Genomic DNA, 24,635 nt, shown 5'->3' on the forward strand with positions numbered 1-24,635 from the left:
ATGTAGGTCCTTGCCTTTCATGACTTGGAATACTTCTTTCCAGCCCCTTCTTGCCTCTAAGGTCTCTTGAGAAATCAGCTGACAGTCTGATGGGTACTCCTTTGTAGGTGACTGTCCCCTTATCTCTCGCTGCTTCTAGGATTCTCTCCTTCATTTTCATCTTGGTAGATGTAATTATGATGTGTCTTGGTGTGTTCCTCCTTTGGTCCACCTTCTTCGAGACTCTGAGCTTCCTGGACTTCCTGGGAGTCTATTTCCTTTGCCAGATTGGGGAAGTTCTCCTTTATTATTTGGTCAAATAAGTCTTCCACTTGTTGCTCTTCTTCTTCCCCTTCTGGTACCCCTATAATTCAGATGTTGGAACATTTAAAGATGTCCTGGAGGTTCCTAAGCCTCTCCTCATTTTTTTGAATTTTTGTTTCTTCATTCTGTTCTGGTTGGATGTTTCTTTCTTCCTTCTGGTCCACTCCATTGATTTGAGTCCCCATTTCCTTTCCATCACTATTGATTTCCTGTGCATTTTGCTTCATTTCACTTAGTGTAGCCTTCATTTTCTCACCCAATTTGTGACTAAAATCAACCAATTCTGTGAGCATCCTGGTCACCAGTGTTTTGATCTGTGCATCCAATAGGTTGGCTATCTCTTTGTCTCTCAGAAGTATTAGCTCTGGGGCTTTGAGTTGTTCTTCTGCTTGATCCATAATGTTTTGGTCTGTTCACACCTGTTACATATGAGGGGTGAAAGCTTAGGTGTTCAATGGGGTGGATCAGTCTAGTTGCTGGGTTGCAACTGGGGACAGGGTCAGAGACGAGAAATGGTGCTTGTTCCGCTCTCTCTTCGATTTCGGTCCCCTCTGCCACTTCCCACAAGCAAGTTGGGCTCTTCTGGTGCTTTCTGGGTTAGTGAGCTTGTGTACGTTCTAGGACCCTGTGGGTCTCTCCAACGAACTCTCCTGAGGCTGGGAGCCTCTCCCGGCACCTCAACCCCTGAAAGTTTTTTCAATTGGTGCTTTTAGGCTTTATTTTCCGGCTCTAAGGCCCTGGGTTGCACAGTCTGTCTTGCTGTCTGTTTTTCACCTGGTTTATCTCTGCATGCACGTGTGACTGCAGTCAGCCAGCCGCCTTGTACCCTCACTGGTTCTGCCTGTTGCCACCCCATACCTGGGATCTGCCAGCTGCTGCCTGTGTACCTGGGTTGGTCCAGCAGCCATTGCTTTTTCCGGCCAGGACCCCTCTCCACCAGCTGCCAACTCCACCCCTCTTACCAGTCTGGATGAATGGTTGGTTGTTGTCAGACTTCCATACAGTTTAATTTTCTGTCTGTTTTGGTTGTGTTTTTGTTTCTAAATCTTTGTTGTCCTTAAATTTGGTTGTACAAGGAGGTAGTGTTTCCACCTATGCCTCCATCTTGGCTGGAAGTTTATATTTTAGTTTTTTTTTTAATGATGCATCTTCACTGGAATATATAAGCTCTGTGAAGGCAGGCGTGTTCGGTACACTCCTCCATGCCCAGTCCTGAGAGCTGTGACAGGCACATCGTAGACAGACCTTACAGAATGAATGAGTGTGATGAGTATGATAAAATAGAATTATCAAATAACTTTGCTTTATCTCATAAAATAGTCTGAATTCTTAGGAAACTTTCAAAATTAGATTGATTATATGAATCTTTTTTTTTCTTTCCTCTTCTAGGGAAAACCAGGTCAAAAGGGTTATATGGGTGAACCAGGACCAGAAGGCTTAAAGGTAAAGTAACTGAATTTATTAAGTATAATTTTCAAAAAGATCAAATATTTACTTTCATAAAAATATGAAATGAACACACGTCAAAGATTTCATTCAACTTGATGAGAGAACCAGTGATAATGTTAAAGCTGGTTCTAATAGCATTTCAGCATGTAATATATATACTATATAATAGCATATATATCATAAATTACTACAGCATTTTTCAATTCAGACTACCAGTTACAAATTTTCAACAGCTACTTATTAGTGGCAACAGTGTTGTCCAGTGCAGTGTAACACTTCACTTATCCACATTATACAATTATTCACTTTTAGGTAGCAATTGATGGCTTATTCCCCTACTTCAGTAAAAAAAATATGTATACATTTCTGTCAGATTAACTATTTGTGATGCCCTGAACTTGATCTTCTACCTTTCATTAATCTATGAGTGTGTTATTTCAGCCTTTGTTTATGCCATTTCTCACCACCCAAAATGGCCCTTTCTCATCACCAGTGTAAATATAACTCATTTTTCAGGACAAATTGAAATGTTCTTTCATAATTCATTATTTGAAATCATTAACATTTGGATTCTCGAAAGGTAATATTGTCTTTACACTGTATTTTACCCACATGCCAATAGGCTGTGGGACAGCCACCATAATTAGACAGATTAACATTTCTGTGGTGCAATGTGAGGATATTGAGATTATCAAAATAAATCAAGACTATAAATAACCTCACTCAGATCAGCTAAATCATTGCTACCAAATAAATTCAGATTAGGACACATCTGCCACCCAACGATTTGTGAAAATCTTTGGGTTTTCAGAGCTTTAGGGACTGTGACTCACAGTTATGGACATGACCTTACTTCTCCAGTGAACAGCTCGAGCTGCACCAGCACACAGGGTGTCTGGCCCTGTGCTCTTCTGTACTACTCCCCTGTGGCATGTTTTCTGTTCAGCTCCGCATTGTGAATACCTTGCTTCCTGAAGCAAATAGTGCATTCCTGGGATCAAGGGCTTTATTTGTATTCTTAGTATTTTCCATAGTACCTACTGCATGCCTCTTGCAGAGTACATCTCAATAGCTATTTTATTTTTAAATTGTATTTGTAGAGGTGTTTTAAAAGTGATTAAAAGTCCTTAACAGAATGTAATTTAAGAAAATAGGTTATTACTGTTTGAATGAAAATGGGGGAAAGACCATATTTGATTTTAAAAAGCTGTCTAGTGAACTCTCAACCTAGTTTTGAATAACTGAGATTTCCTTTGCCCTTTTCTAGGTTATAATGAGATAATTACATTAAAAAATCAAAACATAAGCAATGTCTTGAATAATCTTGTTCAAAAAATAATTGTTTTTGCAACTTTATGTTCTTTACTAACAGGGAGAAGTAGGAGATCAAGGAAATATTGGAAAGATTGGTGAAACAGTGAGTTTATTTTATGCTCTTTTGTATTTTAATTAGCTGTAAGCATTTGTAAGAATCATGTTAGCCATGATCAGTATTTATAAAGTTCAGAATACAATCCTATTCACAACAAATTTCAACTCACTTGGGATATGACAAGTAGAGCCCACTATATTTACACAAGAGTAATGTGGGAAAACATAATTGCTAACATTTTTATCTAAATATAAATTATATTTATAATTTCAGGAGCATTATTTATAATATTTGGTCTCTATTTTCAGTTCTGATCATATTGTAATCTAAATTAAACCTTGACACTTTTCATTAATAAATGTTGTAAGTTATCAAACCTTAAAAATAGTTTAGTAATTTGAAGATGCCTTTTGGGGGATTTGAAAGATGGAGTAAATCAAGAGGTAATGAGTTAAGTATTATAATTTCCTCAAAAATTGTTTACTTTTTAAAATTTGTATTACTGCAGAAGTAGGAGATTTCATATTACAAGTAATTTTATTTTCTACAAATGGTAAAGTCAGCTAAAATATTCTATTAACAAGTGAACCTATACAATAAATATAAAGAGTTATGTTAAATTAATTCAAGTGAATTTATTTACATAGTATGCTGGGTTGTCACAAAGCAAGAGATATCATTTAACAGTTTAAATGAGCAAGTTCAATTTCCTATAACTTATTACTTACATAAAAATAAAATTTAAAAAAATTGTCTTATAAGCTTAAGAATTAAATAATTATTTTCTTGTGTTATAGAAAAACAACAATACATTTCTGATATACTTACTTTTGTCATTCATTATTAATAAAAATAGGGAGCTAATCCATTTACTCTTTTTTTTAACTTTCACTCAAGGACATTTTGTTTGAATGGCTTTTACAAAGAGAGAGGAAAACATGGATGTGGGAGGGAAATATTGATTGGTTGCCTTCATGTACGTGCCCTGACCAGGGATCAAAGCTAAAACCTGGGTATGTGCCCTGACTGAGGATCAAACCCATGACCCTGTGATCTATGGGATGATGCTCCCACCAACTGAGCCATAGTGGCCAGGGCCCATTTACTATTTTTTAAAAATTTTTATTTACTTTTATTTTTTAACATTTTTTATTGTTGTTTAAGTACAGCTTTCTGCCTTTTCCCCCAACTTCATTTACTCTTAGGAGGCCAGTGCCTTATCTGTTAGGCAACTGGGGCTCATTTACTCTTAAAAGACTGTAGCCATACCAATTAATTCTGAATAACTGAAGGCGAACTTTTTGTTTTTGTTTTTGTTTAAACTGAGAAGGGAAATTTCAATGGAATATTTACATCAACTAGATTATACAAGATTTCTCATCAAATATGATGAGAACGCCACTAAAAGAAATTAAACTTTGCCATTTCAGAATGAAAAATTGCTGAAGAAATATATATATATATAAACTAGAGTTAATAGCTACAGTTAAAATACCAAAGAAGAGCAACTTCTAAGTGTTATGTGCTTAATAGTGTTGCTCTCGTTTGACACAATATTAGAATCTACTGTCAGTGCTTTCCAAAGAAGAACTAGGCTGTCTAGGCAGGCAGTGGATTTATGTTTATGGAGAGAAATTAACATTGGTGGATCATTTGCTATGTGCCAGGCATAATGTCAAATGATGTTTCATATTATGGCATTTCACCTAATTCTCAAATAATTTGAAAAGACATATTTTGTTATTCCAGTTTTTGAAATGAGGAGACGGAAGCACACTAAGTAACCTGTTCAAAGTTACATAAGTAATAAATTAGAGAACTGAAAGGTAAACTCAGAGCTTCAAACTCAAAATCCAAAGCATTGTACCATGCTGGGGATCTCCCCCTGGCTTTACTGAGGTGTATTTGACAAATAATGTCCTAAGATATTTCAAGTGGAGCTGATAATTAGATACACATGTACATTGTGAAATGCCCCCTGTCAAGTCAAATAATGTAAGAAGGGCTATTTTAATGTTGGTTGGACAGCCACTTGGCCTGGATGTTGCTGAGGGGTTTTAAGCATCAGATAAACTTTCAAACAAAAGGAACTTTAAAAGTTTGAGATTTTGTCTTTCTGTTTAAGGATGGGAGATAAAGGCTCTTAAAAATCTTTAGTGACTATATTTAGTTAATTAAAATATATAAAATGCTTAGAGAATAGTTTTGGATCTAGTAAGTACCAGCTTGTGTTTTATCTTATTAATTTCAAATTCTTAGAAATATAGTTCATCTAATCCAGAGTTCTGTTAAAACAAAACTCTCGAGATACTGGAAGATATAGTTGTACTTGGTAAAATCAGTCTTATAACTTTGGGAATATCTAAGCTAAATTATAATTATATAGCTAGATTTAACTTCCCCCAATCTCTCTGTATAAGAGAGATTGTGAAGGCATTTAATTGCCTTTAACTGGATCTCCTCCTGTTTTATTTGTTTCTTTCTAGATTTATACAAATTATAAACCAATTTGTGGTCGAGCATGACAAGTCCAGCAGTCCCATCTATAGTCTGTGTCTCTGTGTCCCTTAGATTTATTTACTGTAGATGAATAATTAATTTCTATAAATGTTCCCTAAATAAGTCTCTGGTTTCAAAAGATATCCCCTTATCTTCTTAACCCTAGCATTCTTTTCCTTTCTTTTATTTTCTTTTCTCTTTTTTTTTCTTTTTTTACAGATAAACTGGAATTATCCCACCTTAATTGCTAGGCCTCTCTGTGTCTTTAACTTTCTAGGCTGAAAATATTTAAAGAGCTGTACAAGAAAAAATAATGTAGTTTTTCAGTATTGGTCAAGAAACTGAATTAGGATTAGTACATAGACATTAAAAGGACAACTCTTATCATAGACAAGAATATTTTAAAAGAATTTCTAGCACTTCAACTGACACTCCCATAGAGTGATTCAGCATCTCACTATTAAGAGGTTTAGATTACTTTCCTCAATTATTTATTCAGCAGGTGTTTATCTGTATTCAGGCACATTTTTTTGAAAACATGGTCCCTGCCTCCCTGAGACTTATGAAGTCTATTAGAAGTTTGGCAGACATTAAATAATCATGTAAAGAAATATATCATTTTAAACCATGATACAAATTATAGAAGAAGAGTTTACAGGACTGACAAGGGTACCAAGCTTGGATCAGGAGAGGAAAAAAGACTGTTTTGAAGAATTGACATAACAAGTTGCAACCACAAAGAGTGGTGTGAGTTATGAGGGAAGAGTGGGCGAAAAATCATTCTTGGAAGGTGCAATATGAATAACATGCTTCTCTCCTTTGCCACTTACCATTAAAAAAACACTTAATTTCCCTAAATACTTTTTCTCAGTAGTAAAAAGATGAAAATAACTAGTACTTTATAGCGTTTCTTGTGAGGATTGAACTTGAAAATGCATTTAAAGCACTTAGAGCCAGTTACGTAGTAAAACCGTCATAAATGTTAGCTGTATTGGTGGCTGTGGTCATTGTTATGTGTGATTGGCCTCAGTGGCCAAGCATTTAGCTGTTCTGAGGAACTTAAAGAAAGGCAGAGGGGGTAGACTTCGGTGAGCCAAGGGAAAAGCAACGTGAGGTGATATTAGTGAAGGAGGCAGGAACCAAATCATTGAGGGCCAAGTTTACTGCTTTGGACTTGATCCTAAAGTCGATGGAAAATCATTAAAGTATTCCAAGTAAGCCAATTACATGATTTAACTTGTGTTTTAAGATCACTCTTGTTACAAGGGATTGGGAAGTTGGTACATGGTTGTGAGGAGCAGAAGTAGAAGAGGGTATCCAGTTAGGATGCCATTGCAGTAGTCTAAATAAGAGAAAGATGGTTTGGGCCGGGGTGATGGCAGTGGGCACAAGAGAAGTGGATATAATTGAGGCATATTTGAGGGGATCATTTTGGACATAGGATTAAAAAATGGAAGGATTCTAGTAAGTTTCCAGCATTTAATAGGCTTTTGATAAACTACTTATGAATTATCATGCATGTTATGGAAGCATAAGGAATTGGTATATATGATGCCTAAAGATAATTCCAATTCTAAGAATCTATGGCTCCTTTCTGAGAATTTTGATGTGTCTAGTCTTCCTCTCGCCTGCTGATTTGGCTTCTTTCCTCTGGCTGTCCTCCAGTTTCATTAAGTCTTTCTGGAGTTGGAGCAAACACAGCTAGACTAAATATTTTAGATTCAACGGCTCCACAGCCTCCTCCATGAGCAGGACAGTAACTTCTGTTATATTTTCTTTATTGTTGATATCAAAACCATGCAAGTTTTTTTTCCCCATAGCAATCAGCTAAGATGTCTTTGGGAAATGATTAGTGGTCAGTCACTCTCAGGATTCTTTTCTGGTCTGTTATTTTAATGATAAAATTTGAAATTTTTTTTCATAAAGTGACCTTGACTGCATTAAGTTTCAGTTGCCACTGTTCTGCCCACTTAAAAATATTCTTATGTTGTCTTATAGTCTGGCCATGTTAATTTATCTCTTAAAATATAGCCCAGCTATTTGATTTCACTTCACTTATTCCTTCATTTATCAATTTAGCAAGGTTTCATAAGCAATCTACTGTGTCCCTTCTGTTTTTCTGCCTGCCCTCTGGTGTGCTATTGTAAAGTAAATGACTGATGAACAGAAAGGAAGAAGAAGAGGAAAGGCCATGGATAACCCTCAAAATCAGGTACTCCACTTCTCATGAAAAAACCTTTAAAATGATAGCGCCAATGGCTGATTCTAAGCTGGTTTGTAACCAATTCATTCAAGACCAAACAGAGGTAGAGTCAGAGGAGGAAATTAAAAAAAGAAAGAAAGAAATGTATTTATTGGCGACCTTTTATCTTTTTAAATCTGGAAACAACCCTTGTAATATAAGCCTTATGGCCATTCTGTAAATGAGGAAACTGAAATTTATTGAAGTTACGTGATTGTTCACATTCATACAGGTAGTAAATAGTAGATCCGGCTTTCAAATTTGAATTTCCTAACTTCCAGTTCCAAGGTTCTTTTCTCTGTAGTAACCAATCATCAGTTTGTTCTGTCTTTAAATGGAACCAAGAAATGCATCTTTGGAAACCAATGGTTAGAAAGATTCAGGAAAGGGCAAAATAAAATTTCACCTTGTAATCTCTTAGGCTAACCTGACAACTAAATCTTAAAATATTGTTGACTATTTCTAGTTTCTGGGAAGTAGTGAAACAAAATTTAATGTATTTATAATGGAATCAGGAAACATTTTGAAGTGTCTGGAAGACTGCATTTTAGAAGTGCTCAACGTAAAACTTCATTTGATACAGTAGTTAGTTTTGCTGTTCTCTGGTATTACATGGAATTATTATCAGATAAAATAATCAATACACATTGGTTTTATTTAATGAGTTTCATTTTTACTTTCGTTAAGAGGAGAATGCTAGCTTTGATGGATCTGTCTAAATTATGAAAAGTGACTCTCATTTCCTTGAGAAAAAGTCTCAGAAGCTGAGGTCACCATTTAGCCAAACAAAGAATAATGTAAAGCACTATCAACCATCCCTACACAGGGCCTAGTCTCGGTGCATTTATCTTTAAAACTGTCCTCTACCCCCTCCTGTTTTTGAGTCACACATACCTGTAGCACAAAGCTGTTGTCTATCTCCCACACAGCAGGGAGTGGTAATTTTTCTCAGAGAATGGAAAGTTACACTAAATGTATATTCATGATACCTCCATCATGGGGATGTTTATCCGAATATGATAAAAACAGCTACCATTTATTGAAAAGATGTGATATGCCAGATACTGTGCATATATTGTATCATTTAATCCTCACAGAGACCCTGGGAAAGAAAAATTATTTCTATTTTATGCACAGGAAACTTTGGTTTCAGAGAAGCTAAGGGACTTGTCCAGATTGAGATAGTGAAAGAGCAGAGCTGGGATTGAAAGGCAGTTACCACTAACTGCCCCATATCAGCCTACTTCCTCTTCTCAGCGATGTGAAGATGCCCAGCTGTCTTTCTAATGAGTGTATATCATCCTGTTATTACTGTATGAAATTAGAGGTTTGGGGGCCCCATATACCACACTGTGGTCTGAGAAGTGTCTCAAAAATATGGATGTGTTAAAGTTATTGTGCTTTAGGGTTATGTATTTGACATGCATCATCTTTGTGATGTGTAAATAGCATAACTTGTTTGATTAAGAAGCCACAGTAAATTAATTTCACAATAGTATTAGGTCTATGAAGGTATAGAAAATTAAAAGTGTAAATTAGTGAAATCAAAAGAAATGGCACAGGAAGTATATGGACATATCACAGGATGTGAACAGAGAAGTAATATGACACTAAAATTACAGGTAAATTGAAGCAAAGTGAATTAAATAAGACAATTCTCCTAAAATCTACCATTCTCTGAAAATCTGATGCAGGTAACTCTGTGGTTAACTATGACGTCATATGAAATGCTAATAGTTTTAAATCTCAAACACACGAGATTTCTCTAAGAAAACTGAATCAGCAAATTTCTAGGAACTGTTTATTGAATGTGTATGGCTTACACTCAGTAATAATTTTTATTTATTTTATTGTTGTTCAAGCACAGTTGTCTGCATATTCCCCTCACCACTCCCTGCCAACCTCAGCCGTCCCACCTCTTCCCTGATCTCACCTTTCTTGGTTTTGTCCATGTGTCCTTTATAGTTGTTCCCCAAAACCCTTCCCCCTTTTCCTCCATTATCCCCTCCCACACCTGGTTACTGTCAGTTTGTTCTTAATGTCAATGTCTCTGGTTATATTTTGCTTGCTTGTTTGTTTTCTTGATTAGGTTCTGCTTAAATGTGAGATCATGTGGTATTTGTCTTTCACCGCTTGTTTTATTTCACTTAGCATAATGCTTTCCAGATCCATCCATGCTGTCACAAAGGGTAGGAGCTCCTTCTTTCTTTCTGCCATGTAGAATTCCATTGTGTAAATTTACTGTAGTTTTTTGATCCATTCATTTACTGATGGACACTTAGGTTGCTTCTAGCACTTGGCTATTGTAAATTGTGCTGCTATGAACACTGGGGTACATATGTTCTTTTGGATTGGTGTTTCGGGGTTCTTAGGATATAATCCTAGCAGTGGAATTGCTGGGTCAAAAGGCAGTTCCATTTTTAGTTTTCTGAGGAAATTCCATGCAATTCTTCACAGTGGCTTCACCACTCTGCATTCCCACCAACAGTGCACTAGGGTCCCCTTTTCTCTACATCCTCTCCAACACTTGTTGTTTTTCGCTTTGTTTATGGTGGCCATTCTGGCTGGTATGAAGTGGTATCTCACTGTGGTTTAAATTTGTATCTCTCTGATGGCTAGTGATGCTGAGCATCCATTCATATGTCTCTGGGCCATCTGTATGTCCTTGGAGAGGTGTCTGTTCAGGTCTATTGCCCACCTTTTTTAATGGGTTGTTAGATTTGAATTCTAATCCCAGATCTCTACCTAGTGCATACCAAAATTCCAGTCTTCCAGAACTAATGCAGGTGCTCAGCATAAAACAGATTATTTGCTGGTGCTCTGGCATGAAAGCTTCACGCTGCTGTTTAAAGAGAATCTATGTTTAGTTACACAGGCCAACCACATTTGCACATGCACCAAGTTAAGTAATAGGGACGATGATATTATCAGGATGATGGAGTACATGGCCACTTTGCTAACCTCCTTAGAGAAACTCAACAGTAGAAGGAACCTAAGAACTGACATGGAATTTTTGTGAAATTGCTCCACTTTCTCAAACAGGCAGTGAGGACATGATTAAACTCCAGTATTTTCAGCACAATGCTTTTATGATTATCTTCATTAGTGTATCTCAAGAACCTGTTCTCTACCCAGAGGAAGTTTACTACCTGTAAAGTACTACTAACTTACCATATTCTACAGTGTAGCAAAACCTAAACCAAAGGTCTCTGAAAGTCACTACTAGAGAATTAGTGGGCAACGTCATACATAGTCTGGAGGCCTAACATGAAGCCAAGAATAGACCAATCACTTAGTGAGGCCAAAGCTATATAAGGTAGATATTCAGAACTAGCAGAAAAAAACAACACAGGAGATCACAAAGCAAAAAGCAATGAAAAATTTGACCCAGTGTGATTTTATTCTGGGAAATATCTTCACCTTTTAGGGAGCTTTCCAGGTTTTTCTTCAGCATATCTTAAAGATGCTCTCCTACACTTGAGCTCTAAAAATGTCCTTTGTGTTAATCAAGTGCTCTTGTAAAGAACCATAGTCCAACCAGTTGGCAGAGAAGTTTAGGGGATTCTCTCTCAAAGGAGAGAATAAAGACAGTCACTTGAAAACATTCTTCTTACTCTCTAATCTTCCTGTTCCTTCCTTATTTTATCATAACTTATGCCAGACACATAACAATCATCACATTTCTATGTGTAAGGAAACTGGGAACTTCCATAATTTCAAAATTATAACTAAGAATCCAACACCTGATTTGTGCTCTGCATTAATATACAAATATTTACTGAGCACCTGCTATGTGCCAAGTAAGGTGCTAGGCAATGAGATGGGCACTGAGATGAACATGAAGATGAACAGAACACAGCCTCTACTTTCAAAGTGCTCACACTAGTTTAGAAGATGTTTTTAAATTAAACAATGAGATTAGGAAAACAAAGTAAGATCTATGAGAGGTCACAAATGCTGCCTCCTGTAGATGTTCAGTAAGTAGTTTGTTTAGTGATACCGAATATCCAGAATGCTAGATACCTTCCTCACTATGAATTAAAAATATTCCAGTTGTTTTAAAAATATTCATCTCTTACCTGTTCAAAAGATTTTATTTTTAAATAATTTTCTAAATTTCTCAATGACAGTTGAAGTAGAATGTTATATTAGTTTCAGGTGTGCAACCCTGAAACTGTGACTAGAAATTTATATAACTTACAAAGTGATCACGCTGATAAATCTTAGTACCCATTTGACACCATGCATAGTTTATTAAGATACTGTTGACTATATTCCCTATGGTGTCCTTTACATCCCTGTGACTATTTTTATAATTACCAATTTGTACTTCTCAATTCCTTTGCCACTTCCATTTATCTTCTTAGTCCCTCTCCCTTCTAGCAACTGTCAAATGCTCTCTGTATCTTAAGACTTTTTTCCTGTTCTGCTTGTATGTTTATTTTACTTTTAAGGTTCCACATATAAATGAAATCATATGACATTTGTCTTTCTCTGTCTGACTTATTTCACTCAGCACAATACCCTCTAGGTCCATTCATGTTGTTGCAAATGGCAAGATTTCATTCTTTTTTATGGCTGAGTCATATTCCCCTGTATATATGCACCGTTTATTTATTCATTCATCTAGTGATAAACACTTAGGTTGCATTCATGTCTTGGCTATTGTAAATAATGCTGCAGTGAATATACAGATATATACATCTTTTTTGAGTTAGTGTTCTCATTTTCTTTGAATAAATACCCAGAAATGGAATGGATTTGCTGGGTTCTTTGTTGTAACTCATAGCTTTTGTTTTAAAGAATTTTTGTCTGGTATAGAAATGATTACCTCAGATTTTTGTTTATTTGTTTCCATTTTCATGAAATAACTTTGTCCATCCTTTTACTGGTAGTTTGTGTGTATCTTTTTATCTGAATTGAGTGTCTTGCAGACAGTGTATGTAAGGATCTTGTTTTGCTATCCATTCAACCAGAACAATGTGTCTTTTCATTGAAGCATTTAATCATTTGCATTTACAGTAATTGTTGATAGATATATATTTATTGCCATTTTATTATTATATTTTTTATATTGTTTTCCTCTTCTTAAAAAAGTCCCTTTGACATTTCTTATAGCAGTGGTTTGGTGGTGATGAACTCCTTTAATTTTTTTCTTGTCTGGGAAGCTCTTTATCTGCCCTTGAACTCTAAATGCTAACTTTGGTGAGTAGAGTAATCTTGGTTGTAGGTCCTTGCTGTTTATCACTCTGAATATTTCATACCAATCTCTTCTGGCCTGCAAAGTTTCCATTGAGGAATCAGCTGACATTCTAATAGGAGCTCCCTCATAGGTAATTAAATACTTTTCTCTTGTTACTTTAAAGATTCTCTCTGTCTTTAACCTTTACCATTTTAATTATGATATGTCTTAATGTAGGCCACTTTAGGTTCAGCTTGTTTGGGATTCTCTGCACTTCCTGAAGTTGTATGTCTCTCTCCTTCACCATGTTAGGGAAGTTTTCTGTCACTTTTTTCAGATAGGTTTTCAGTTCCTTGCTCTCTTTCTTCTTCTGGAAGCCACATAATGTGAATGTTGGTACACTTTAAGTTGTTACAAAGGAACCTTATACTATCTTTCTTTTTTTGGATTTTTTGGGGGGCTATTATGATAGCCCCCATAGTGGTTTCTACTTTCTTATCTTATAAATTGCTGATTTGATCCTCTGTTTCATCTACTCTACTATTGATTCCCTATAATGTATTCTTTATTTCAGATAGTGTATTCTTCATTTATGACTGGTGCTTTTTTATGTTTTCTATTTACATTTTTATGTTTCCTATCTCTTTTTTGAAGTTCCCACTAAGTTTCTCTACTTTCCCCCTGAATTCATTGAGCAGCCTTATAACCAGAATTTTGAACTCTGCATCTGGTAAATTGCTTCTGAGCTTTTGTTCTCTTCTTTCACTTGGGCCATGTTTCTTTGTCTCATCATTTTGACTGCCTCCCTGTATTTGTTTCTAGGTATTAGGTAGAGCTGCTATATCTCCCAGTCTTGGCAGAATGGCTTCATATAGTAGGAGTATTAAAGGACCCAGTGGTGCAGCCTCCCCAGTCACCTGATTTGGGCATTCCAGGTGCTCCCAACTACCTCTCTCCTGTATCCCACACCATGGTGTGTGTTCCCCTTCCTATTTTAGTTGAGTCTTTTTTTTTAAATTGGTTTTAAAGAGAGAGAGAGGGGAAGTGAGAGAGAGGGAAAAACATTGATTTATTGTTCTGTTTATTTATGTATTCATGGGTTGACTCTTGTATGTGCCCTGACCAGAGGCTGCACCCCCAACCTAGGTGTATCGGGGTGGCAGTCTAACCAACTGAGCTACATGACCAGGACTATTGTAGTTGAGTCTGAATTGCTGTTGGCTCATTATTGGAAGGGATTCACCCCCTGGCTGATTGACTGCTAATTTCAGTGGGGTACTTATGCTCACTGGGTCCACCCCTTGGGTTGTCACTTGTGGAGGTGGTTGGGTAGTGCTTAGGCATGGTCTGAATCTGTCCACACCAGATGTGGGTATGCTAGCTCTCAGGCCTCCAGGGAAGTATAGGCAAAGGTCAACCACTGCCTGTGCCCTCCTTGGGCCACCCAGCTTGAGCTACAAAGCAATCTGCAGATGACTGCTACTTGTACTGGGCTTGGCAGGACCTGGAAGAGGCCAAGCTGCAAAGCAAGGCTGATTGTATCTAGTGCCAGGCTTGGGGCCACATGGCAAGAGGTATGGGGCACACTGAGGCCAAATGCTGCCTATTTGAGAGACTTTAGAAAAGTGCACATCATGAGCCAAGACAGGCCATTTGTATGGAAAAGCCACTGGGACAGGCTTGGGTGAGCTCACAAGTTGAGTGGGGCAGGATCTCAGGGAATCACCAGGACAGGGCTACCAGTGTTAGGCAAGCTGATGGAGACTCAAATACGGAGCTCTCCCTGCTGGCTCTGTTGGGGGCAGGGGTTAGCAGAGGAACAAGGGCCTTTGCCAGCACTTCTGTCTGAAAGTAAGCTGCTCCTCCAACCCCTGTCCTGATGCCAGACAATTCAGTTCCTTCCGCATATGTCCCTGGTGTCTTTCCAGGTGCTGTCCCTTCTCTAGAGCTTATAGTAAATCTGTGTGGGGGCCCTTTAAGAGGGCTAGTTGGGACTTCAGAAGCCCTCCATCTCACTCAGCCACAATCCCTGCTAGTTTTCACAGCAGAAGCTTTGGGGACTTCTCTTCCTAGCGCTGAAACCCTGGACTAGGGGTCTAGAGTGGGACTGGTACCACTCACTCCTCAGGAGGGACCTCTAAAGCTGAGATATTCCTCCCAATTTTTAACTGCCATGTGTGGGTGAGGGACAAGCTGGTTCCATGTCTTTGCCCCTCCTACCAGCCTTGTTGTGGCTCCTCTATATTCTCAGTCATAGGACGTCTGTTTAGCTGGATTTCAGGCTCTTCTGACTTATAGTTGTTCTGTAGTTTATTTGTAATTTTTAAGTGGTTACAGAAGAATGTGAGTACTGCATTTACCTACTCTGCCATCTTTACCAGAAGCCCCCAAAGATTTTAAATACCTTAAGATGCTTTTCATCTTCCTTATGACTGTAGAATTTTAGAATGGAAAAGTATAAGAGGAATTATCTTGTTTAGCCTCCTTGCTTTTGAAATTGGGAATAGGAGACCCAACGTTGTTTTATGACATGCTTAAGAATTGAAAATCTGAACTGGAGCTCATGTCGGTAGACTAGTATCCCACCACCATCATGCTGTGATTTTTCTCATTTTAGGTACAGAGAATTTAGTGGAAAGTGGGGATCACTGTGAGGCATCAGACAGTAGATTTCCTGATACTAATTTCGTCTTCAGACAGCTATAAAGAACTCACAACTATGAGGCCTACATGAGATAAATACAGAATTAATTTAGTGCTTTATATTTAGAAATGTGGTTATAAGCATATATGCATATTCTCCTCTGTGAATGATCCTGCTAGTTGTTAGACTCCTAGTAAGAACTTGAGATTCAAATGCTTTGAAATACAAGTGCCATAGCAGGAGAATTTTCTTATTTCTCATCCAACTTACTTTTTTAAAAAAATTAATAACCTAAGAAGTTTAACAAACATTGGTGATAGCTCTTACCAATATTCACTTTATCATCTTTGATTTATTGCGAAGAGGCTCATTCAAAAGAGCAGAATATGTGAACAACATTGCCAGGCAATTTAATGCAGGGAGAACAGCACCAGGTGCCTCACTGTTCTCAAGCTTCCCATAACATAAGGATGAGTTAAAGCATCTGCTGAACAGACATTCCAGGCATATTCTTTTGATCACTGCCAGAACTTCCTAAAGCAAACTTTATTCTGAACTCCTATTTTATGACTGTCTGTATGGTCCAAGGGAATAAGAGTCAAATAGTTGTTAGGCAAATGTCAGAGACAGAAATCCCTGTTTGGAGACTGAGCAGACCTTTTTGTGACATCTTTTAGGGCCTGTGTATCCAAACAGCAAGAGTCTGAAGTGGAGGAAGTGAAACTCCAAAATAAACTGTCTGATCTGGAAGCTCTAAAATAATGAAGTGCTTGCCTCTATTCTAAATTTAACTGACTATATAAAATATTCCACATTATTTATCAATACCTGGCATATATTATATTCTCAGATAATGTTTGTTGACTAAATGAATGAGTGAATTTATTTCATGGTACATCTGTAATTTTTTAAAGTGTCAATGAATACAAGCTTTCTATGTAACTTTCTTTTCTATAGTTGGTGTCCAGTGTTTATAGCTAATCTTTAATTTTCAGAAACTTTAAATTATTAGTAATAAGGCTAATTAGGCATAGTCTTAGTTTCAAAGACTCAGTAGATAATATAGGTGAGAAATAATCATTTTTATTTACTTATATTCCTGCCTCTTTCCAGAAAAAAAACCCAGCTAATAGAGCTATCCATATCCTATTTCCAGTAAACTGTGATTTTACATAATCTCTATGCTTCATTGTTTCCTCAATTGGTTTATTTTAATTTCTTATGCACTAGGTATTGGTATACAAAAATTTTCAACATATAATATAATATAATGTCATTGAACGAACAGAAGTAGGCTTAAAGAATATTTTGTAAAATGAGTCAAATATCTGGTAAAACAAATTATAACAAGTTATAATTTTTCCTGCCACAGTATTTTCAGTCTTTGGTGGGCCCCAATAACTTCCATTCCCACCATATGGAGAAAAGATTAATAACTCAGTACAAAGGAAAAGGAATGAATGCCTCACTCCAGATGCTGTCTCAGAGTCTCCCTCAGGTTGGATTTGGGATACATCCCAAATGCTGTTTTCTCATACTTTGGACCTGGGAACCAATCCCCAGAAACCACATATATGCAAAGAACAATTTATTCCCTTTTAGAAAACAGCGTAAAACATTCTATTTATCCTAAAGATGGTAATACTCACTACTCAGGTATTAAAAGTCAGTTTAGGGTGTGTGCCTCAGTAACCACACTACTAAGTATGAGAGTTATAGCTTGTGTTCACCAAACACAAGAGAACATTGAATACAGGTAGAAATTTCTCAGGTTTTTTCAGAACCTTGGACTTTGGTTAAAAAGGGAATCTTCCCTTGTTTATTAGTTCAGATATATTCTACCTTAGTGATTACCAATCTTTTTTACAATAAAAATTGTGTGCTACAGACCAACAAGTAGTTGTTGTGCTTCTATATTTTTATTCTTTTAATGTTTTTTAACGTGATTTAACTTTATTATTATTTTTTTATTTAATTCTCATTCAAGTACAGTTTTCTGTCTTATATTCCCAGCCCTGCCCCCCCCAGTGCTCCCCACCTCCCTCCCTTTTCCACCCCCCACCTTAGTTATTGTCCATGTGTCCTTTATACTTGTTCCTGTGAATCCTTCACCTTTTCTCCTGTGATTCTCCCCCCTCTCCCCTCTGGTCCCTGTCAGCCTGTTCTGTATTTCAGTGTCTTTGGTCATATTTTGCTTGCTTGTTTGTTTTGTTATTTAGATTCCTGTTAAAGGTGATATTATATGGTATTTGTCTTTTACCGCCTGGCTTATTTCACTCAACATAATGCCTTCCAGTTCCATCCATGATGTTGCAAAGGGTAGGAGCTCCTTCTTTCTTTCTGCTGCATAGAATTCCATTGTGTAAATGTACCATAGTTTTTTGATGCATTCATTTACTGATGGGTACATGTATATGGGCTCACTGACACTTGCAGTGGTTCCAGAGCCCTCAGGGGTTGGAGGCCCACAGTTAGGGAACAGCTGCAAGCACAACTGGAATATTCCAGAAAAGGATTGCTGAGATGGCATTTTGCTACAGGGTATTATAGGAAGCAACACTTGTGAAAATAGGAAGAGGAAGCAGGGTTGGGAGAAATCAAATTGGTGGAGGCCCACTAAGTTTCAAAAGTCCCTACAGAAAGCTCTTAATCCTTTGTGTGCTAGGCTGGATGTCTGGGTTTCTGTACTCTAACCCAAATGGTCTTTGTATATGGGCCACCCTGCAAAGAGTACACCTTTGATCAAGACATTCTTCTTTGAAAGAGTACCTTGGTGGCCCATCTTGGTGTTCACCACACTTCACTCCTTCTATCATTTGGACCCACTTGTCCATAACCTTTCAGGGTGATGCTCCTCTAAGATTCTGGTGGATTACCTTCCAGAGGAAAACTTAGGAGTTAGTGATATAAATTATAGCACTTAACTCTGTAGCTAGTTTTAGGAACACAAATGATATCAGGCTTCTTCTTTCTGATGATCAGGGTGAAGTAACTGCCAAGATGATGACTCTTTTCATTGTCTGTTGGTGCCTAGATACAGGGCACTTGAAATGCTAGGGGGCAGCCAGAGGATGCTTACTATGTCACCTGATGAAAATTTGTCTCTTTGGGGATGAAGGCCTACATTCTGCAGAGCTCAATTGTGTGGGAATGGATAGTTCATCATGGAGACATTAGGAATGATAGTAGGTACGACCAATTCTGCTTCTAGCCCATGGTTCCAAAACCAAAAAATATTTCCTGTGGAAGACATAATACCATGCAAATGTCTTTGACTCAGTATATATACTTTTCATCCTGTAGAATGGTGCTCTATCCTCATTAAGGATCACATTCTCACTGGCAATTAAACTCCACCATTCCAATGCTCTGTCAGGATAAAAGCATCTTGTTGCCAAGTCATCTACTAGATCCCATGGACATAGGCCCTCTTCCATACCTTATTTGCTATGAAATGTGTTTCATGGTCTGACACAATATTTTGGAGATCCTGTGTGGTAGATTTAACACTCTGTAAGCCCTCACATGCTATACAAGATATGTCATGCCTTGTAGAATAAATCTTGGGCGATTTATTCTAGAGTGAAGCAGTAATGAACTTGTGAGTGAACTTGCCCTTTAGCAGCTGGTTGGTCATCTGAAGAATGGCAGCATGTCGCAGGCTCAGTGCAAGGCTCTGTTGTTAACAGGTTTGATATTCAGTGGCGGCACTAGTTAATTTACCCTTGGTATATATATGGGAACCCATGCATACCTTCCATCTTTCCCACCATGTCCCTTTTGCTCATATGCCCATCATCCAGCACTGAGGGGACTCATGACCAAGACTTGCAGGTGTCAGCTTTCTAAGACATTCTGTCACCTTCCAAGTACTCTTCCATTACTGCTTGTTTCTGGTAGGCATTAATATTTGAAACAAAGATCTTTACATATGTATCTTTCTCAAATATTATCCTCAGTCTTGTAATGTTCTTCCTTTCTTGGGCCTAACCAACCAGCTGGATTACTGGCAAATACCCATTAATCTGAACATATTCTAACCTCAAGGCACTTCTTCCCACAAAGTGAATCATCCCACAAAGTCAATGATCTGAAGCACTGCCAGAAACTCTGCCTGTTAGAAAGCTGTCTCCTTGACACTTTTTTCATATTTCTTTTTCTTTTTTTAAGATTTTATTTATTTATCTTAGAGGGGAAGGGAAGGAGTGAGAGAGAGAGAGAAATATCAATGTATGGTTGCCTCTCATGCGCCCCCTCGCCGGGAACCGGGAACTGGCCTGCAACCCAGGCATGTGCCCTGACCGGGAATCGAACCTTGATCGTGTGGTTCTCAGGCCTGAGCTCAATCCACTGAGCCACACCAACCAGGGCTCATATTTCATTAATAGAATTTAATCAGCAGATCTGTTGTAAGACAGTTGAATTCATACATTTTTCAGCCCTAAAGAGAAACAGTCACATACATTCAATATATTCCACCATAATGCCATTGTCTTTTAAGGCACTCCTTATAATCAGCTTCCATCTACTCTCAATTTGTACCTACATACTGTGTGTCTCAATCAGTTCAGGCTGCTATAATGAAGTGCCACAGACTGGGTGACTTCAATAGTAAACATGTATTTCTCACACTTCTGGAGTTGGAAAGTCCAAGATCAAGGTATAGTGACACAGCCTGTGTCCTATAAGGGCTTTCTTCCTAAATGGCTCCCTTCTCAATGTCCCCTAACATGGTGGAGAAGAAAAAGGCTGTTTCTGTCCCTTTTCTTTAAAAGGACACTAATCCCATCATGGAAGCTCCCTCTTTATGACCCAATTACCTCTCAAAAGCCCCACTTTCAAATGCCATCACTTTAGAGCTTCTGCATATAAATTTTGAGGCGATGCATATTTGTCCTTAGCACTAAGCCTATCAGTCTACAAAGTTTGGATTTCTTTCTTCTCCATTATCTGGTAATAAAGGATCCCCCAGGTAGCCAAAGGTGTCCGTTGAAAAAGATGTCCTGGTTGGGGATCTGTAGTAATTATTCATTCTGTTTGCTGATGCCTCCGTCATGCTTATGCTTCATCCCAGATTGCACTGGAGCTGCCTGACCTTGTCTAATACCATTCAGATTTTGTTAGATAGATCCAGATACATGGCCATTTGGTCTCCCATTGTTAGGTGGCCTCCCATTGCCAGTCTCTACTAGACCCTGGTAGCACATTAGAATTTGTTGGTCAAAACACATAATTCCCTGCCGCAGATGGCATGGCCTTGCTCCAGAATCCAAAGAGCCTGTGTGTGTTCTTCCTATAAAGGCTTGGCAGAAGCTCTACCTGGCTTCCTTTCCCACCACTGATGCCTCTAATGCCATCGGTGTGCTGGCTCTATGACCCAAGGACAAAGCTGCTTACCTCACAGCTTGGACCTACTGTGGGCATTATTGGCATAATATCTTGAAGTCCTTGTCAGGGTGTTAAATCCTATATCTTGTAAAAACATTCCCAGATTAATAAACTTTTATATCTAATTTTAAGTTACACTTATATTTTTACATAGTATTATGGCTTCCTTGAAAGTACCTATAGAATCAGATCCAACACATACTCTTCCAGCTCCTACCAGCACATATTAGCTAGATCTTTCATTCTTTTGGGAAATAGGCTCTTCTTCCTGAATGGGGAGAAGGTCAAATCCTAAATGGGGCGTGTTTTCTTAGAGGGGAGAGGTCAAACAAGGGGAGAGCATTAGCATATAATAAGGAGGGGCAGACCACTTCTATAGGCTCTTAGAGCTCAAAGAGTATAGTGGCTCAAAACCTGTAGGGACCTGTGTCCAGATTCCCCATCACGAGTGTCAGAGTCCCATTTGTTTCTCAACCTAGATCCTGACCTTGGCAATCAGGCTTGTGTTAGGAATTTAACCTATCTGATCATTCTGACTATAAAATCCTGAGTTTTGGCTCAGTTTTCTCTGCCCCTCGACTAGTGAAGATGAGCCTTAACAACATTTTAAGGAGTTCTGGGGCACATGTGACCCATCAGAGTAGTCCCACATTAAGCAAAAGTAGCCCGGCCTCTTTACCCTCACTGTAATTAGTCTTTGGGTGTACACTTCTCTACTGAAGCCTAAACTTTGAAAGAGCCAGTTGCAGGGGCAGTAAGATCTTTCTTGAAGGGTAATGTGGGCAGCTCATCTCTGTTTTCATCACTACGCCTCTAATTTGTTTGCTCAGTGATGCAACATACCTTCTATTCCAGGGAGTATGCTAAACAAAGGGATGTGGTATCATATAACACATCATCCTTGCTCTACAGAGTATACAGACTAAAGAACTTAAAGTTACATCTTCCTATTTGGTGAAGGATGAGGCACAATGAGCTAAAATAGCTTACAGCAAGTCACGGAGTCAAAGGAGTGTATTCTTAGTTTACGGATTATATTTGAAAATAGGAATGAAGTGATCCATTGGTTACCTATTTGGAAATAATGATGTATCACAAATCAACACAAATGGTTCATTCATTCTTGTCGATTCATAAAATTCTGTTCAAATGAAAAGGCCTAAAGAAAATTAACAATATTCTCTTTTTGACAGTACACTTTCTATGTATCACCAACTTCTTTTTTTTCATCCTAAAGATTTTTGTTCTTGTCCTTTTCCTCAGGCTATATACTCTCTTTGGTGAATCATCTAATCTCTAGGTCTTTAACTACCATCTATTTGCTGATGATTCATAAATATCTTTCCTTAGCTTGAGACCTGCACATTCATGTGTATAGCAAATAATTCTACTAGAATGTTTTATAGATATCTCACATTCATCATATCTTAAAAGGAATCCTTTCTTACCCACATAGATTATATACATTTTCTTTCCACTTGTCTGCATACCCCACTTTATTTGTCTAGACTGAAAACAGTCTGTATCATCATATTCTTGAACCAAAGTGTGGAAATACAAGAACTTGAGGTAGAGAAACAAATATTAGATGTGGAATTAAATTTTCCCATATTGTGCTTGAACTATCGTTTTTCTCAAGTCTGTCTGATCTTGTTTCTCCTACCCTCAAAAGTTTGTACTACATTGAACCATGTAAAATTATTATTTTTAAGGTGAAAATGGCCACGTATCAGAAATGCCCCATTGCACAAACTAACACTACCTTTAACTATGGTAAGATAACTTCTAAAATTATTTTATTTTTAAACAAAGTAAACACAATAACACTAGTGGAAACATTGATGTTAACATGTTTATAAGATGACACAGATCTAAATCCTAGGGATTTAGCCCTGTATATTGTATTTTCAAGTGAAATTGAAGAGCTTTGGGGGCTAAGATTCTTTATCCTGTGAATGAAGTTATTTTCATATTGAAAAGAAAATTTGAAACAGGATAGAGAAGTTCTGAACCACCATTAAAACATAACAAGATAATTACCAAGTCTAAGAAGTTTATATAAAAATATTTAAAACATTTTAATATTAACTAGGAATATTCTAATTTTATATTAGTCTTTCATGAATAAATAGGATATGATTACCTTTAAAATAGAGCTAGAGTATTTTAGAGTTTTTAATGACTTTAAAAATAAATTCTCAATTCCAGCAAACATTTTCTTATGCTAAGTCTTTTGGCCTTCTGAATTTCTGCTTTAGCTAACAAAACCTTTAAGACCCAGCTGCTGTGTAGTCAGGCTCTGTGAGGCCTGCGTGGTGAGGATCTGGGGCCTCCAGCCAACAGCCTTCTTGGAAATGTATTCTCTAGCCTCATTCAAGCTTTCAGATGACTACAGCCCATACCTCAGTTACAACCTCAGGAGAATTGGAGCCAGAATTACCCATCTAAGCTGTTCTCAAATTCCTGACTCACATATACTGAGATAATTATTATTAATTTTTTATCCTCATTCGAGGACATGCTTATTGATTTTAGAGAGAGAGGTACAGAGAGAGAGGGAGAAAAATAGATGTGAGATAGAAATATTGACTAGTTGCCTCTTGTATGCACCCTGATTGAGGGCGGAATCTGTAACCTAAGCATGTGCTCTGACTGGGAATTGAACCGAAGACATTTTGGTTTATGGGAAGATACTCCAACCAACTGAGTCACACCAGCCAGGGCAATATTTATTGTTTTAAGACTTTTAGTGGATTTTTGTCCTATAGCAATAGATAGCTAGTACAATTAATATCAAAGATTTCAACCTTTGCTTTGAAATGAAGAGTGAATAGGAAGTAACATAAAAATGTCATTCATATTTTTATTTAGAGGTCCATAGGTCAAAAATATGGATAATGATGATCATTTCCAAGTACACTAATTTGCATTTGAGCACTCTAAAATTGAACATGCATGACCTGGTGTAGCTCAGTGAATTGAATACTGATCTGTGGACTGAAAGGTTGCTGGTTCAATTCCCTGTCAGGGCACATGCCTGGGTTTTGGGCCAGGCCCCCAGTTGGAGGAGTGTAAGAGGCAACTGTTCAATATTTCTCTCACATACCAATGTTTTTTTTCCTTCTCTTCCTCCTTTCCCCTCTCTCTAAAAATAAATAAATAAAATATTTTTAAAAAAAGGAACATGTAGCCCTGGCCAATGTGGCTCTGTTGGTTGGAACATCATCCTGTAGCCTAAGGATTGCAGGGTTGATTCCTGGTTAGGACACATTACCTAGGTTGTGGATTCCAGCTCTGGTCCCAGCGCAGGCACATGCAACCCCTGGGCAGGACTCCTGTGATTCCTGGCCCAGGCACGAATCCCTGGTCTGGGCACATGGGGAAGCAGCTGGTTGATGCTTCTCTTTCGCACCCATGTTTTTCTCTTGCTCTAAAAGCAATTTTAAAAGTGTTCTTGGGTGAGAATTTTTAAAAAATGAACATGTAGTATTTAGTCCTTGACTCTCATTTGCATATGTGGCACTTGAGGTTTCAAGGATAAAGATTAGTACAAGTC

At 37.7% G+C, this 24,635-nt stretch overlaps 1 protein-coding gene across 1 annotated transcript in view; it reads left to right on the plus strand.

Annotated features, from left to right (window-relative positions):
* The window catches only part of COL24A1 (collagen type XXIV alpha 1 chain), a 337,900-nt gene that overhangs the window by 161,429 nt on the left and 151,836 nt on the right, over positions 1-24,635 (plus strand). The window contains exons 23-24 of the mRNA XM_037060934.1: positions 1,693-1,746; positions 3,125-3,169. Coding sequence (XP_036916829.1) covers positions 1,693-1,746; positions 3,125-3,169 — 99 coding nt within the window. The remainder of the gene's footprint in view (positions 1-1,692; positions 1,747-3,124; positions 3,170-24,635) is intronic.

This window comes from Sturnira hondurensis, unplaced genomic scaffold, assembly GCF_014824575.4.
Source record: "Sturnira hondurensis isolate 20B ecotype Veracruz unplaced genomic scaffold, ASM1482457v3 Scaffold0013063, whole genome shotgun sequence".
Classification (NCBI taxonomy): domain Eukaryota; kingdom Metazoa; phylum Chordata; class Mammalia; order Chiroptera; family Phyllostomidae; genus Sturnira; species Sturnira hondurensis.